This window comes from Coccinella septempunctata, chromosome 8 (assembly GCF_907165205.1).
Source record: "Coccinella septempunctata chromosome 8, icCocSept1.1, whole genome shotgun sequence".
Classification (NCBI taxonomy): Eukaryota; Metazoa; Arthropoda; class Insecta; order Coleoptera; family Coccinellidae; genus Coccinella; species Coccinella septempunctata.
This window is the reverse complement of record NC_058196.1, coordinates 17,753,457-17,767,967: the sequence shown is the minus strand read 5'-3', so window position 1 is coordinate 17,767,967 and position 14,511 is coordinate 17,753,457. Positions and strand designations below refer to the sequence as shown.

Here is a 14,511-nt window from a genome sequence, read left to right as displayed (position 1 = left end):
AAGGGGTAAAGACTAATATTGAAATTTTTATTGAAATATATCGATTTATTCTCTGGTAACATCCCTTTTTTTAGTTGAATCTCTCCTTGTTGTTGTGCTTTCCTCAATTCATACTAGCTCCTATCAATTTGACCCTGATAACCAGAATGCTTTCGAGCTCCATACTTTTCTTAGTGAGAATAAAATCATTAATTCTCTGTGAGTCTTCATTTACTTATCAGCTTAAAGCCTGGCCGAGAGATTTATGATCCAAAACTCACACGATGAAACATTATCTGTTTCTCATTTACTCTGGATGAAGAAAAGTGGATGATAGTAATTTCAACAACGTGTGTGTCTTCTCCTAAATCTAAACATTTCAAAGATGAACAAAGGTCCCGAACCAAATGAAGGTAATCCCTTCTGATCTATCACACCTCAAGCATGTAAAAAATTAGGATGATCTTGCGCTACATCCATTAGCGATGGTTATTGTATATTCAGTGTGGACTGACAAGTTTCATGATTAATGGTAAGATTATTTGAAAACTGAGAAAATCCCGCCTTATTCTCGTAGTTTGTGCCAATCTGCGATCTGTCTGCGTGGCGAGTTGCAGACTTCGTTCCAATGGTGTAACGCCGTTCCTGTGCATTTGGACCCTCCTAAATCTAGTCTTCCAATTACCTAGAAAGAAAGGGTGATTTAGCTCTAAGACGATTATTAGTTTCACAAAGTGGTTGTAAGTCGAAGTTTCGAAATAATAATTGAATTACTACTGCCTAAATTTACGACAGATTGTGGTAGGCGGTAGCAACTATAGAGTTCAGGTAATCTATCTAACTCACCTCATTTTTAGTGACCCGATCCCAATCCAACAAGAGGAACTCCAGTCCTATATCAGACAATCCCTCACTGGCCTCTTGCGGAACATCGAATACGAAACTCTCGTTGAATACAGGACTCAACGTCCTCTTCTTCACATGTGTCTTTTTCTTGGCCAATCTTTGTCCCTTGTAGGTTAGGTATATTTTGACGTACGGATCTGCTAATCCTGTAACATCCATTTTTGGCAAGTTTCTAGCTTTGAGAACGACGACGGTGAGTCTGGAGGCTGCTGGTTGCCAGCAGAGAGACACTAGAAGTTCTCCGCGTCCTTGAGATCGAATCTGGAATTAATTTATATGGTGATTGGTGAAAACGATTATTTCATCTGCAGTGAAAAATTTATATTTGACAGGTTAATTATTTTTTCTTGACTGAAAGCAGTATTCTGGGTAGATATCGACAGTAGCGGATCCAGGGGGGGCACGTGCCTTCTTTCATCCCTTACTCCCCGGTTTAAGTTCCACTCCTACTGCCGAAGCACCCCGTTGGCGTGGATACTCAGCGGGTGCAGAACGCACTTTGGAGTGGCTAACCCTCTTTCCGCCCTCGTTTGTCCGACGCTCACCGCTGACTGTTATCGAAGAACCCCGCTGGCGTGGATACTCAGGGGGTGAAGAACGCACCTAGGGGTGAGCTGTCGGGAATCTATGCCGTCTTGTTTCATCCCCTAACCTGGCAGAGGTTCGATACCTGTCCGTTAAGTGTGCGTCTTAGGTTCTGGCTGGCGAACACGTCCGTAAACCCCGTATCACGTTTGAGATCGGATCCTGTTTCATTCCGTCCGTTTTGCCTGTAAATTCACTGACCTCGATTCTTTCACTGTACGAATTTTATAATAGTGCCATTTGTGTTTCCTTGTACGAGTCGACAAATATAATTTGTGTACGTTGATTTTGACTTTCGCTGGTTGTCGCTAACACCCCAGACACCGGGGGAACCTTGTCTTCGGCTCGTAGCTACCAGGGTAGGTTTGCTATTTTCCCAGAATAGCTGGCGCTCGAGTACCCCGAGAAAAAGGCGTTACAAGTGATAAGGATGTTAGACCTAACGTGCAGGAGATCCTAAGCGTATTGGATTCCCGCTCAGGGCGTGAAGCTAGAGACAAGGTAATATTCCTAAAATGTGCCCCTCTCAAAGAGTAGATCGACATTATCCAGCATTTTTTTGTTTTAAATCCCAGTGCGACAAAATGAATTCATTCCATACTTTATGTATACACTGTATATAGGGACAGACAGCGGAAAGCGACTTTGCGTTATAATATGTATTGATAAATATTGCCCGTCCATGCTGTCTTCGTGTGGTTGTTCCTTTGAGAATTGTTATTCAAATTTTTTTTGGGTTTATTATTATGACTATTATTATTATTATGAATAAATATTCTATAGAGTCCGAATTGTTTAGAATTATTTTCAGCAGTGTCATCGGATAAGATGCAACGATGCAACCAAGGTCACGCAGGCTATACAATGAGACAATCACTATTATATGTTACATATTTATAACTATTTCAACAGGAGTTGGCAAGCGCGACAAACTAGTGAATTATACCTTGTATAACAATTATATTTACCCGTCTTCTGTTTTAATCTAATTTCCTACCGAAGTCAGTTTTGTCGTGACTATATATAAGGCAAAAGAACATGAAAATATCTGGGGTTCTTCGAATAGAAAGACGCTTTCAACATAATGTACCTACACTAGCGTTTCACACTAAAATATTATGCGAGCGATGCCGCGGGTTTAAGCTAGTTACTCAAAATCCCTAATATACGTGCAACCAGCGTCGACGATTTGCACCTAGTATTCTGCAATGTTACTTTGAACTTTGAGCAGCCAGTTATCACCAAATAATTTCGCTCGACTGGCATACTGCCAGTTAATGACTTAATTAGGTATATGAGTATATTTATGGCAAAATACCTAATGCTAGTGGAAATCATACAATGCAGGTTTTTAGTTTAATTATGGATTTTCATCAAGTATTCGGCCACATCGCAACAATTTTTCAAATTATTATAATTAATATAGTTGATTCTGCATTTTGACCTATTTTCCAGTCATTTCAGAAGTCAAAGTATCATTTTTGGTGGCATTATAGTATTTTTTGCAAAAGCAAATATTAATTCCTCTTTCTCCCAAAATTTTGAAAATGTTCTTAATAGATCTCTTGGGGTGTGTTCATAAACTTACTCCGAGAGTAGAGTATGAGTATGGTCATGCTCAGAGAGCATACTCTGAGGAACTAAAAGTACGTTTGTGAACGCTTCGGGTAATCAGAGCTTACTCAGAGCTCGCTCAGAGTAAGTTTGTGAACGCAACCTTGCAATTCATATATGCGTCTGTCATTCCTTTACATTCAACTATATAAATAAATATATTGACCTTGAGACTTCTCGGTTGGATCTCTTTGCATAAAGCCATTTGTTGTGTCTCAATCTGAGAAATGTCCACTTGATCCAATGCACAAAAGACTTCTCCTATGATATCATCCCTGGAGTATCTATCGAAACTGAGTATCACGAAATGTAGCGTAATATCTGGCAATTGAGAGAAAGTTATTCCATAGAAAGTGAAGTCTTCATCGTAAACCGGGTTTCGCGTCTTTCGTAGTACCCTGGTCTTCACCTTATGCTGTTTGTCAGGTAGGAGTTGAAGCTTGACGTAGGGATCGCTCGAACCGATATTTGGATCTTTGGCTGGTAAATCTCTACAGCGCACCACAGAAACTATCAATGCGCTCTTATCGTGCTTGTATCTGAAACAGAATAGAACATTCCGACTAAATACTAATGTAAGGTAATTGATAATGGTCTGTTCAATGAAAGGTTATTTTTACCGATACAGGGTTGGTAACACTTAAGTAAGCGCAGAGTTCAAATAATTCTTTACTATGGAGGGTAGAGAGAAGGAGAACAAACTTCGAGGCTTTTTGGGCCAAAAAGTGTCCGCAAAAAACCGTAAATAGGCCAGGTGGCGCTGGCAAGCAATAGAAATGAACCACTGAACAACATTGAAGTTTATTCGATTTTAAATGTGAAGAACGAAAGAAATTCAATGATTTCAAGCGATATCCATGACATGACAACGACGGTCGTTTTGTAAATATTTTGAATTAACCCTCGTGGCGTAGTTGGATGGTTTGATTTAGAATTTTAATTTATTGAGTATTGAGATATAGTATTTAGTAGAGAGTTGAATTTTAGTATTGAAACAAGAGCATTCAAATTACCTTCGAAATGTCTTAAGTTATGTGTGGTGAAGAGTTGTCCATTTGGTCGTATAAGCGGTTTTGAAACGTGTCTTCCTCAGGGCAAATTATCATTTTTCAAAGCGAATGTGAGTAGAATGAAATTTATATTATAGTTATTATTTGTAATTAATTACCTATAATTATTTTTCTGTCTCAACAGACCCCTGGAAGGATAGAAAGTTGGTCAAAAGCTTTAGAGATTACTTTGAAACCTCATGATTTAGTTTGCCAGTTGCATTTCAAGAGCGAACATATTAACATGTACAACAAAATTGTTATTAAGGATGTTGTCCATTCACATGAATTACATAGGAACACTCAAACCAGAAGCGTTGCCAACAATTCACCATCAGTTCCACAGTTATGCTGGTGAACATCTTGCGGAAGAGCAAATGTTGCAAGACAAACAAAAGCTTGTACATCAACAACCAGAAATAATACAACATCAAGAAGAAATTGTGAATCAGCACTCACAGCAAGAATCAGAAGTTCCCATAGAACATAATTATTGTGTACAACAATCAGAAAAACCATTGCAATATTTGTTGGACAAATATCAGCAATTCTTGCCCCACCATTGGGCTTACATACCAAAGCCTGATGGAATAGAATACATTAGGTTGGATCCAGAGACTCGTCTCATTAAAAACCACATAATGGTTAAAGATGATTTAACAGTTCTGGTGAGACTACTTAATTCATTGTCATTCATTAACCATATTCATATGATTTTGTTAACAGGTTATCTTTCCCAATAAGGAAAGACTACATGTAGATGACCAAATTGTCTCGTCACTGCCTGAGGATGTTTATGCATATCTGAAAAGTGTGGAGAAGTGGCCATTGAGTGTTGGCATCCAAATTGAGAATCAAAGGTAATTGATTAAATGCAGCCAATACCATGATTTTCATATATTGCAACATTTTCAGAAAGGATGTCAAGGAGTTATTGTTGGACATGGAATGTATAAAAGAATGCAACAAAATCTTCGATGTCAATCATGTCGAGTCCTCCTAAAGAAACTCAATGATAGAAAGGGTGGCAATAGTGTCCAGGAAAAATGGATTATATTTGAGCATAAGAAGGGTACTACGCTGAAACAATGAATTGTTTACAGAAAAAAGTGAGTATTAGATCATATTTACTTCTTTACTACAGGGTCTCTATCAATTATTGTAACATTGCAGTGTGGATGTTCCCAGCTTGGAGAAGATGAAACCATAGTATTCTGCAGCTAGAAGATATTGGCTAGCTCTCTGAGTGATGGCAGATATTAGTTAAATTTATAGAGATCCCATAGAATGTGTTATTCATAATTTGTTGTTCATCATAGCATAACATGAAATCATTAAATTGTTTTTTTTTTTAATTGAATAATGTCTTATACTAGTAGTAGTAGTAGTAACAGTTGTTTATACTTATATTATTTCATGTACAATGTAGGTTTTCCCAGCTTGATATTATTCTTGTAAAGTCTGAAATAGAAATTTTGAATTTGAATTATCGTGTCTTCTTTTGATAACTGTGGTATCTGAAAAGATGTAGGGCAATGCAGGTAGCATTTTTAGTTCAATGGCTTTGACATTTTGAAGGGCAACACATAAATATATTAACGAATAATTCCAGAATATAGGATGATGGCAGGAATGAAATTCTCGGAAAAATGGAAAAATACGGAGGGTTGTTTTATTCCAGTTTGGATTTATTTCTGCTAACAAAGCAGTTAGAAAAGTGTATTCTAAAAACTGTGGCTTAAATGACCCTCAATATTGATCTCATAGAGGAAATCGAGAAGCAAAGAGTGCAGCTAGATGGATATGAGTCGCACAAAGTAGAGCTGACAAAAAAAAATTATAGATTTCTATATAGTTATGCGTGCCAGGTTTTTGGCCAGGTCAGATAATAAAAACCATGAAGCCAGTAGGGCAAAAATGAAGATGCATAAAAAAAATGCAAAATTGCTGACTTGAATGTGTATGCATGTTGGTTTTGAGAATAAATAAATATTTCTTTTCAATTTTGTTCTAAATTCCTCTCCTTACTAATTAAACCTTTTTTATTACAAACCTCCATATAATTGCTTGCGAATCTTGATTCGCACTTATTTTATTGATAGAAAAACAGTGAAAAGAGCCATTTGCTAAAGCAGATTCAACTAAATAAATATGCATTTCATTAACAATTCATGTTCTTCAAATTTTGATGAGATGGATATGATTCTCGGATAAGATATAACGATTTTTTTTCGCACGATACATAACTAAGTTGAAGACGGAAACTACACAACTTAGAATAATCATCTGTATTAACAATCCACTTTCATTCTTTACTTAATATATACATATATGGACGATGTCGCAGTTCATAATCCTTAAATATAAATAAACGTACATTTTTTGATATTCTGAATTCTCATGATGAACTTCTTATGGATTGAAAATATCCGCCATCAATATTGATCAAGCTTCGTGGAAACGGGTTATATATTATTCGTTTCTTATTAATTAACATTGATCTCCAATATCGTCATTGTCTTTGTTGTTTCAACTGCAGTTGAATCATGAACCATGAACGAATCAATGAAATTTGTATAATAATGTCATGATTCTTCTATTTAAAAAAGGCGCGAACACTGTGCATCTCTGTCAATACATCTTCTATCCTTATCTCCTTTATTGCTTCACAGCGCCACCTGGCCTATTTACGGTTTCTTGCGGACACATTTCGTTACACTAGTTTGTTCTCCTTCTCTCTACCCTCCATATTCTTTACTTATAATTAGATTCATATATTTATATTAGGTTGGGGAAAAAGAAATCCATTATTTTTTTGATAGATGGTTTTATTGACCTATATCTCGTTATGCATGTGTCGCATTGGAGCCATTGGGACAAACTTATACTCGTTGGAAAGAGGAATTCGTGTACTAGCAAAACAAGTTTTGTCATTGTTATGACCGAACGATTCAGTTGTCAATTAAAGAGTCAAAGATTGAAGTGAACAAAGAAAAAATTCGTTATGTTTTACAATTTTGCTTTGATAAAGGGGAAAATGCAAGTCAGGCGGCTGCAAATGTAAATGAGGTTTATGGTGCCAATACTGTAACAGCAAATCACGCTTAATTTTGGTTTCATCGATTCCGTTCCGGTAATTTTGATATGAAAGATGCACCACGCACTGGGAGGCCTATGGTCAAGAATGTCGATAAAATCATGAAAATGATCGAAGCAGATCGCAATGAGAGCTGACGTAGCATCGCTCAGGAGCTAAGGTTCGACCACAAAACAGTTTTGAACCATCTGCATAAGGCTGGATTAAAAAAGAAGCTTAATGTTTGGGTGCCGCACGAGCTGAAAAAACGAACGGAAAAAAATTTGATAGACCTTGTTTTCATCTCTGCGATTCCTTGGCCACACGGAACGTAATCGGGCCTTTTTTTTAAGAGACTGGTGATTGGAGATGAGAAATGGGTCACATACGATAATGTCAGGCGAAAACTTTCATGGTCGAAGAACGGTGAAGCCGTCCAAACGGTGGCCAAACAAGGATTGACGTCCCGGAAAGTTTTGCTGTACGTTTGGTGGGATTGGAAAGTTTTCCTCCTCCATGATCTACTGCTTAATATTCAGAAGCTAAATTGGGATCTCTATTGCCAGCAATTAGATCGATTGAAATCAGCAATCGATAAAAAGAGGCCAAAATTGTCTAATAGGAGAGGTGTGGCATTCCACCAGGACAACGCCAGGCCGCACACGTCTATGGTGAGCCTCCAGAAGCTCCTAGACCTTGGTTGGGAGGTTCGTATGTATTCACCTTATAGTCCGGGTCTGGCACCAAGCGATTACCATCTATTTCTGTCGATGTCAAATGATCTTGGTGGTGTAGAGTTGTCCTCAAGAGAGGCGTGTGAAAACTTGCTAACGCAGGTTTCTGCCAATAGAAACAAGACGTTATGAGAACAGGACATTATGAAATTACCTTCTGAATGGCAACGAGTAACTGAAAAAATGGGCGCATACTCGAGCCAAAACGAATGATTGTAACTATGGTAAATAAAGCTATGAAATGAACGTAAAAATAATGGATTTATTTTTTTCCAACCTAATATTATCTATAAGCCAATGAGATGACCAGCACATATAATACATATACACATATACATATAGTATAAATGAAACAAAAATGCATTATAATATAAGGTGGTAGTTAATAATCCAGTGACGTTTCTTCAGTTTTCAGGTGGTGAATATCTTGTGAGTCTGTAGGTTGTGTTTGGAGTATGGCAACCTTGTTTGGTCGCCCATTTATGCGGTTCATATACAGTCCATCGAATCGGTCCAGCGTCAGTTCATGAAGTACCTCTCGTTCAAAGTTACTGGAGTCTACCCCCAGCGTGGTACGGAGAATACAAAATTGTTGAGGCGTTTCCATCTGCTTTCCCTCGAAGACAGGAGAACTTATTACGCTTGTATACAGGATGTCCCGTAAAGACCACGTCAAACGAAAACGGAAAGTAGAACAGAAAGTGCTCTACCTGATATGAAAAAATCGTTCATATGAAAGTCTCACAGTTTTCGAGATATTTGATGTTTTATGAAAATGTTGAATTTTTTAACTTAAAATGCTTTCTCTCTTGCGGAAGCTTCAATTAAATTCTTTTCGAATCAGTTTTTTTTTCTAAATTTTGTCGAATGATTACTTCAATTCATGCAATGAAAAATACCACAAAATATTATACAGGGATTCTGAAAATAAAAATTAAAACTCATGTTCTGAAGGAAGTGTTTTTTTGGGCTGAATTCTATCTGACGTGGTGTAAAAAAAAGACACTAGACCTTTTCTGCATATTACGTTGAAAAGTTGCCCATTTTGTGAGGATTCCGAAAAGGTAAAATACAGGCGATACCATCTTCACGAAAAAAGATATTTGAATGTTTATCGAGAATGGAGCATTTCTGTGAAAAACTGATTTTGTCACCTTTTCCACAAATTCTTTTATTTTGCAGATTCTGCTGTAACATATTGAATAATTCTCTTGAAAAATGTCAGTTAGTCCTGAAATTACTTATAAAATGAAATTATTCATTAATTGCAATGATATAATGTAATAACGCACAGGACCTTCAACATCAACAAATCTATTGTGAAGAAACTTTATAAAAATATAAATAATAAAAATTCAGGATTCTTATTAGAGCAAATGCTCAAAATAACCACCCCCCTTCGCTAATACATGCCCTGCATCTATTGGGAAATTACCTGTTCAAACCATCAAACCATACAAACTTCTCCCCGCTATTTTGTCTGCTGAAATACGAATGCGGTCCCTAAGTTGTGCTTCATCTCTTATAGGATTCGAATAAATTTCATTTTTTAAAAGCCCCAGTAAAAAAATCTAGAGGATTCAAGCCTGGTGAATCATTGAATCGCATCACATCATATCGATGTTCGAGAGTTCTTTAGGCAAAGAAATAAAAAAACTCAGTCAGTGAATTAGCATCTTAATAACATTTTATTGATTTGTTGATTGATTATTTTCAGCAGGAAGTGCAAAATAAAAGTATTTATGGAAAAGGTGAAAAAATCAATTTTTCATAGAAATGCTCCATTTTCGATAAACATTCAAATATCTTTTTTCGTGAAGAAGGTTTTCACCTGTATTTTACTTTTTCGGAATCCTCACAAAATGGGCAACTTTTCAACGTAATATGCAGAAAAGGTCTAGTGTCTTTTTTTATACCACGTCAGATAGAATTCAGCACAAAAAAACACTTCCTTCAGAACATGAATTTCAATTTTTTTTTTCACAATCCCTGTATAATATTTTGTGGTATTTTTCATTGCATGAATTGAAGTAATTATTCAACAAAATTTACGGAAAAAAACTGATTCGAAAAGTATTTAATTGTAGCTTCTCCAAGAGAGAAAGCATTTTAAGTGAAAAAATTCAACATTTTCATAAAACATCAAATATCTCGAAAACCGTGAGACTTTCATATGAACGATTTTTTCACATCAGGTAGAGCACATTCTGGTCTACTTTCCGTTTTCGTTTGACGTGGTCTTTACGGGACACCCTGTATGCGTAAACAGGTTGGTGAATTATCTCGTTGACTCTCCAGGCCTGTTGTCTCAGCTGATCTTTCATGTTCCTAGAGTCAATAGCAGATTTAGCCAGTGTTTCTATTTGGCTACACCACGTACTACCGCTCTTCGTAGATCCCCACTTTTTTCGATGTGCAATAGATTCAATCTGTGCTGCCGAAATATGGATGCCAATTCTGTTGGTCTGTCTTGATTCAGGGGGGAATTGAAAGCGTTGCTGTTTGAGGCCCAGTGGCAGTAGTTAAGCCTCCAAAACTTTAATTCGAGAATAAATATATTTTTTTTTCTTTTGTTGAATTTGTTGTCACTTCTTATATCTATATCTGATGTATATGTAAATATTTTATTTTTGATTTTTTACTGTTTGTATAAATTTAAGATATTACCACATTACCAGTGTCCTGTAATTGGGCCTAGAGCCTGTTTGGACAATAAAGTATTATTATATGATCATTGTCATTTGAAAGATACAACTTTGTTTTATTTCAACAAAAATTCTTTTGAGATTGTGTCCGAAGTATAAATACCTCATGGTGAATAAAATTGACCAAAACTCACCGTAACTTGAAAACTAGTTGACCAAGGTAAGATGCACTCTGCTGGAGATTCTTCTCATTGGTTTCCATTTCTTCCTTGCTAGGCATATGAGTTTCACTTTCGCTAGTGTAGACATCTCGGATAATTGTGATTTCTTGCTTCTCACGTCCATTACCATTGTTGTTTCCATTTGCATTTCCTTTTGCCACGCCATTTTCTAGAAGTCCACCTATAGCTGGTGGATTACCAGTTGGGCTCGGAGTTTGTGGCACGGACATCTAAAATCATAAATAACCGAATGAATTTGAACAGCTCGTACCAATATCCTCTCAGAGTCTCGTTTATTTTATAAAAATCTCATTTCACTCAGCATGATTGATATCAGAGCTGTGCCAGAGCATTGCACATAGGGCTTCTGCAAGCACCTAAAGTCTTTTCGTGCTCCCTAGCAAGGGCGGATTTAGGAGGGTGGGGGCACGGGGGACGTGCCCCCCAGACGGACGAATCTTTCTATGCATACTTGAACTCTTGAAAATAAACTTGAAGTTCATTTCTCACAGTTACTGTTGATTTTTTAGCTCGTCTGCCCGTTGTGCCCCCCCAGAAAAAAAATCCTGGATCCGCCCTTGCCCCCTACCGCTTTCTAAAAACAATGCATAGTGCTTAGTAATTCCAGCACTTAATCGAGAGGCTTCGTGGTTAGTAATATCTAAAGTGTTTCCACAGAGTTTCTTCGAAAACCGTGTTCATTCAGAATATGAAGTACAAACGAGATATGACCAAATACACCAAATAGCACATATAACTGCGTCCACATTCATTGGAATATTGCTCAAAAATGACATTGAATACCCTGCATCTCGTTTATGCTTCGAAAACGAATATGCCATTAGGCAAAAATGATTCTCCTGGTATCATCTACAAGACCATATAAGTTTTTTTTCCAGTTTATGAATGAAACACCCGGTATATGTAGCAGAGACTATAGGAGGAAAATTCTTCAGAAATCCTTGCCTCCTTGTGAAAATGATTGAAGAGCAAGAAAGAAATTGCTCTTACCCCTGGTGGTGTTTTAGAAGGGCCCGTTGGACTCGGACTCTTCTTGAGGTAATGGGTGGTAGCTCCTGCCGGACTCTTCACTGCTGTAGGTCGTCGATGAGTCTGAAAGGCCAAAGGCATATCAGGGCCTCTTTTAGCATCCCGAATACGTCTCCTGTATAAGAAGTATGTCACAATGGCCAGGCATAGGAAGAAGAATAATGCAGCAAGGCAGAAAGCGACAATCACTGGAGATGAAACTGAAAAATAAAATAATCATTCAATCAGTAACATATTGTTTCAACATGAATTTATTTTGAAATTTGACAAAGAATGGTACAAGAAGCAAAAGTGATCCGGTGCTGACATGTTCCGTAGGAGGAAGGAAACATTTACAATTTATGGCCATATCCAAAACACAATACTCATTCAAACTGAAGTTCAATAAATTTGAAATGTGAGAAAATGTTATACCTGAGATAATTGAATTATAAGAGATGATTCAATAAGTAAGGCGGTCAGAGTTTGAAAGCATATAAAGCAATGAAAAGTATAAGGAAAACTTAAGTAAACTTTTTTTCCAAAGTTACCCCAAGAATGATGAAATTTCATGTCAAAGAAGTAACTCTTTGATATAATACAAGACAGTTAGGATTGTATTCACCCCGCATCACCCCAAGTTCCATTCAGGGATCATTCTCATTTAACTCGTTAATGTACTACTTTTCCGAATTTTGTCTTCAAAGGTATTGAAGGGTATTGTGAAAGCTATCCTTGTGAGGTTTCCCTTTTTTTGGGAGTCGCTTAAAAACAAGTTGTCAAAGATTCCTTTATGGTATGTAATGGTCATAATGAAGAATCTGAAAGAGGTGGGTGGAATTTTGTATTTGGAGAAGGTTCATCACATCAATGGTAATGGTATATTATTTCATAAGGAGAAGTGTCACTTTATGGCTAGGGGTGATTGAAGGCCAGCCATGCAAAATCACTTCTCCCCCTAATGAAATATCTTTTTTTTTTCAAATGTAACCTTTGGATCCCATTTATAAATATATACGTTATAATTGAGTTATGATTGGAAAATGTGGCTAGTTACGATGATCCTGTCGGTCGAAATATGACGTTTTCATTGTAGACGAATGTTTATATAATATAACGCTGTGAAAGTGAATATCCGAGGTGCCACAAATCGTTTTTTCAAGCTTGAAGTCTTTATAGTGACTTTATTTCCAGGCCCGGATCTAGGGGGGGGCAAGCGGGGCGCTTGCCGCGGGCGCCAGCGCAAGGGGGCGCCAAAATCAACCAGAGGTTAAAAATTTTTTACTTTTGATTTTTTCGGAAAAAATTAATTTCCTAGTTCTAAAATGGAAAGTGTAGAATGGAAACATGATAAACCATCACTATGCCTAAAATCTTTAAAATCAATGAGGGATCAATTAACTGCATATTATTCAGTCATCTACGAATGACCGCCACACTTGGGTGAAATAGGTTGAAAGATCTGATATCTTCACACTGCGTCGCAAGCAGTAATTTCTTTGCCTGCCGACTCATCGCCTTCTCATCTGGAACTAAGGGCCAAAATTTCCGATTTTCTATAGACCATAACTTAAAAACTAATCCTTTCAGCATAATTCTGTTTGCATATTCGTAATCTATGCCTAAGTAAAAACACCAATTTTGGTGGAAATCGGTAAGATTGAAATTTTTTCAAATGTACCGTTGTACCGAGTTTTTCACCATAATATGTGCCCCCTTTAACTTTGTTACTAAGAGAGGTACAAAAAAATGTCTTATACAAAAGTTTCACGAAATTGAGTGTTTTAAAATGTTTTCACAAAATGAAATATATACAGAGTGGGCGATTTTTTGAAGAATATTTTTGGTCTCCGATCGAAACCGAATTCATTCTGTACACTAATTCGAGGGCGTAGAACACGAATATGCAAACAGATATTTAAAAAGAATCATTTTTCAAGTTATGGTCGATGGAAAATCGGAAATTTTGGACCTTCGCGGAAAAATTCATAAAATCTGAACTGTTCGTGATAGATGAATGAAGTGTGGTTTTTTATATTTGCAAAGAACCAATTCATCACCAAAAAAACAGCATATGACTAGTGCCTTTTTTCTAGCTGCTACACCTCCTCAAAGTTGACCAATATTTCCGAAATTTTGCACTAAAAGTGATTTATTTCTCAAAATACTGATCCTCCAAAAATCTAATTGCATATTCGTGATCTTGGACCTTGAATTAATATGTAAAATGATCCGGGTCGACATATGTAGCTAAAAAAATAAATTTTTGTTCGGAATAATTTCGTTCGTGAAGCGCGGGTAAAAACGATAGACGAGGGCGGGTTGCAAACGACATTCTTGTAAATACAAACTTTTTTATTTTTCGAACGATGGCAACCCGAGTCATTTTTTTTTACTAATTCGAGGTCGTAGATTACGAATATGCAATTTTTGGGAGTATTTTGGGAAAAGAATAACTTTTAAAGGAATAATGAGAAAAAATATCTTTTGATGGAATAATGGGAAAAAAATAAGAGTGATTTTTTTCCCAAAGTACTCATCTTAGGAAAAATCTAATTGCATAATCTATACGACCTCGAACTAGTGAAAAAAATAACTCGGGTTGAAAGCGATGACGAATATGCAATTAGATTTTTCCTACGAACCTTAGAAGGGTGGGGGGGCGCCATCATG

General features: G+C 36.8%; 2 protein-coding genes across 3 annotated transcripts in view; one reads left to right on the top strand and one right to left on the bottom strand.

The window, feature by feature from the left end:
- Nucleotides 1-458: 458 nt before the first annotated feature.
- Nucleotides 459-14,511, bottom strand: part of LOC123319179 (synaptotagmin-11) — a 28,791-nt gene continuing 14,738 nt past the window's right edge. The window contains exons 2-6 of the mRNA XM_044906039.1: nt 11,821-12,059; nt 10,783-11,039; nt 3,251-3,623; nt 826-1,146; nt 459-664 (exon numbers count right to left, since the gene is read on the bottom strand). Of these exons, the coding sequence (XP_044761974.1) occupies nt 545-664; nt 826-1,146; nt 3,251-3,623; nt 10,783-11,039; nt 11,821-12,059 (1,310 nt within the window). The 3' untranslated portion in view covers nt 459-544. The remainder of the gene's footprint in view (nt 665-825; nt 1,147-3,250; nt 3,624-10,782; nt 11,040-11,820; nt 12,060-14,511) is intronic.
- Nucleotides 4,155-5,200, top strand: LOC123319180. 2 transcript variants are annotated; one of them, XM_044906041.1, is made up of 4 exons: nt 4,155-4,204; nt 4,279-4,801; nt 4,860-4,993; nt 5,049-5,200. In XM_044906041.1, the coding sequence occupies exons 2-4, from the start codon at nt 4,403-4,405 to the stop codon at nt 5,134-5,136; spliced, it is 621 nt and encodes a 206-aa protein (XP_044761976.1). In that variant the 5' UTR covers nt 4,155-4,204; nt 4,279-4,402; the 3' UTR covers nt 5,137-5,200. The 2 variants fall into 2 exon arrangements, with proteins under 2 accessions (XP_044761976.1, XP_044761975.1); XM_044906040.1 differs by lacking the exon at nt 4,155-4,204 and having other exon boundaries at nt 4,223-4,801.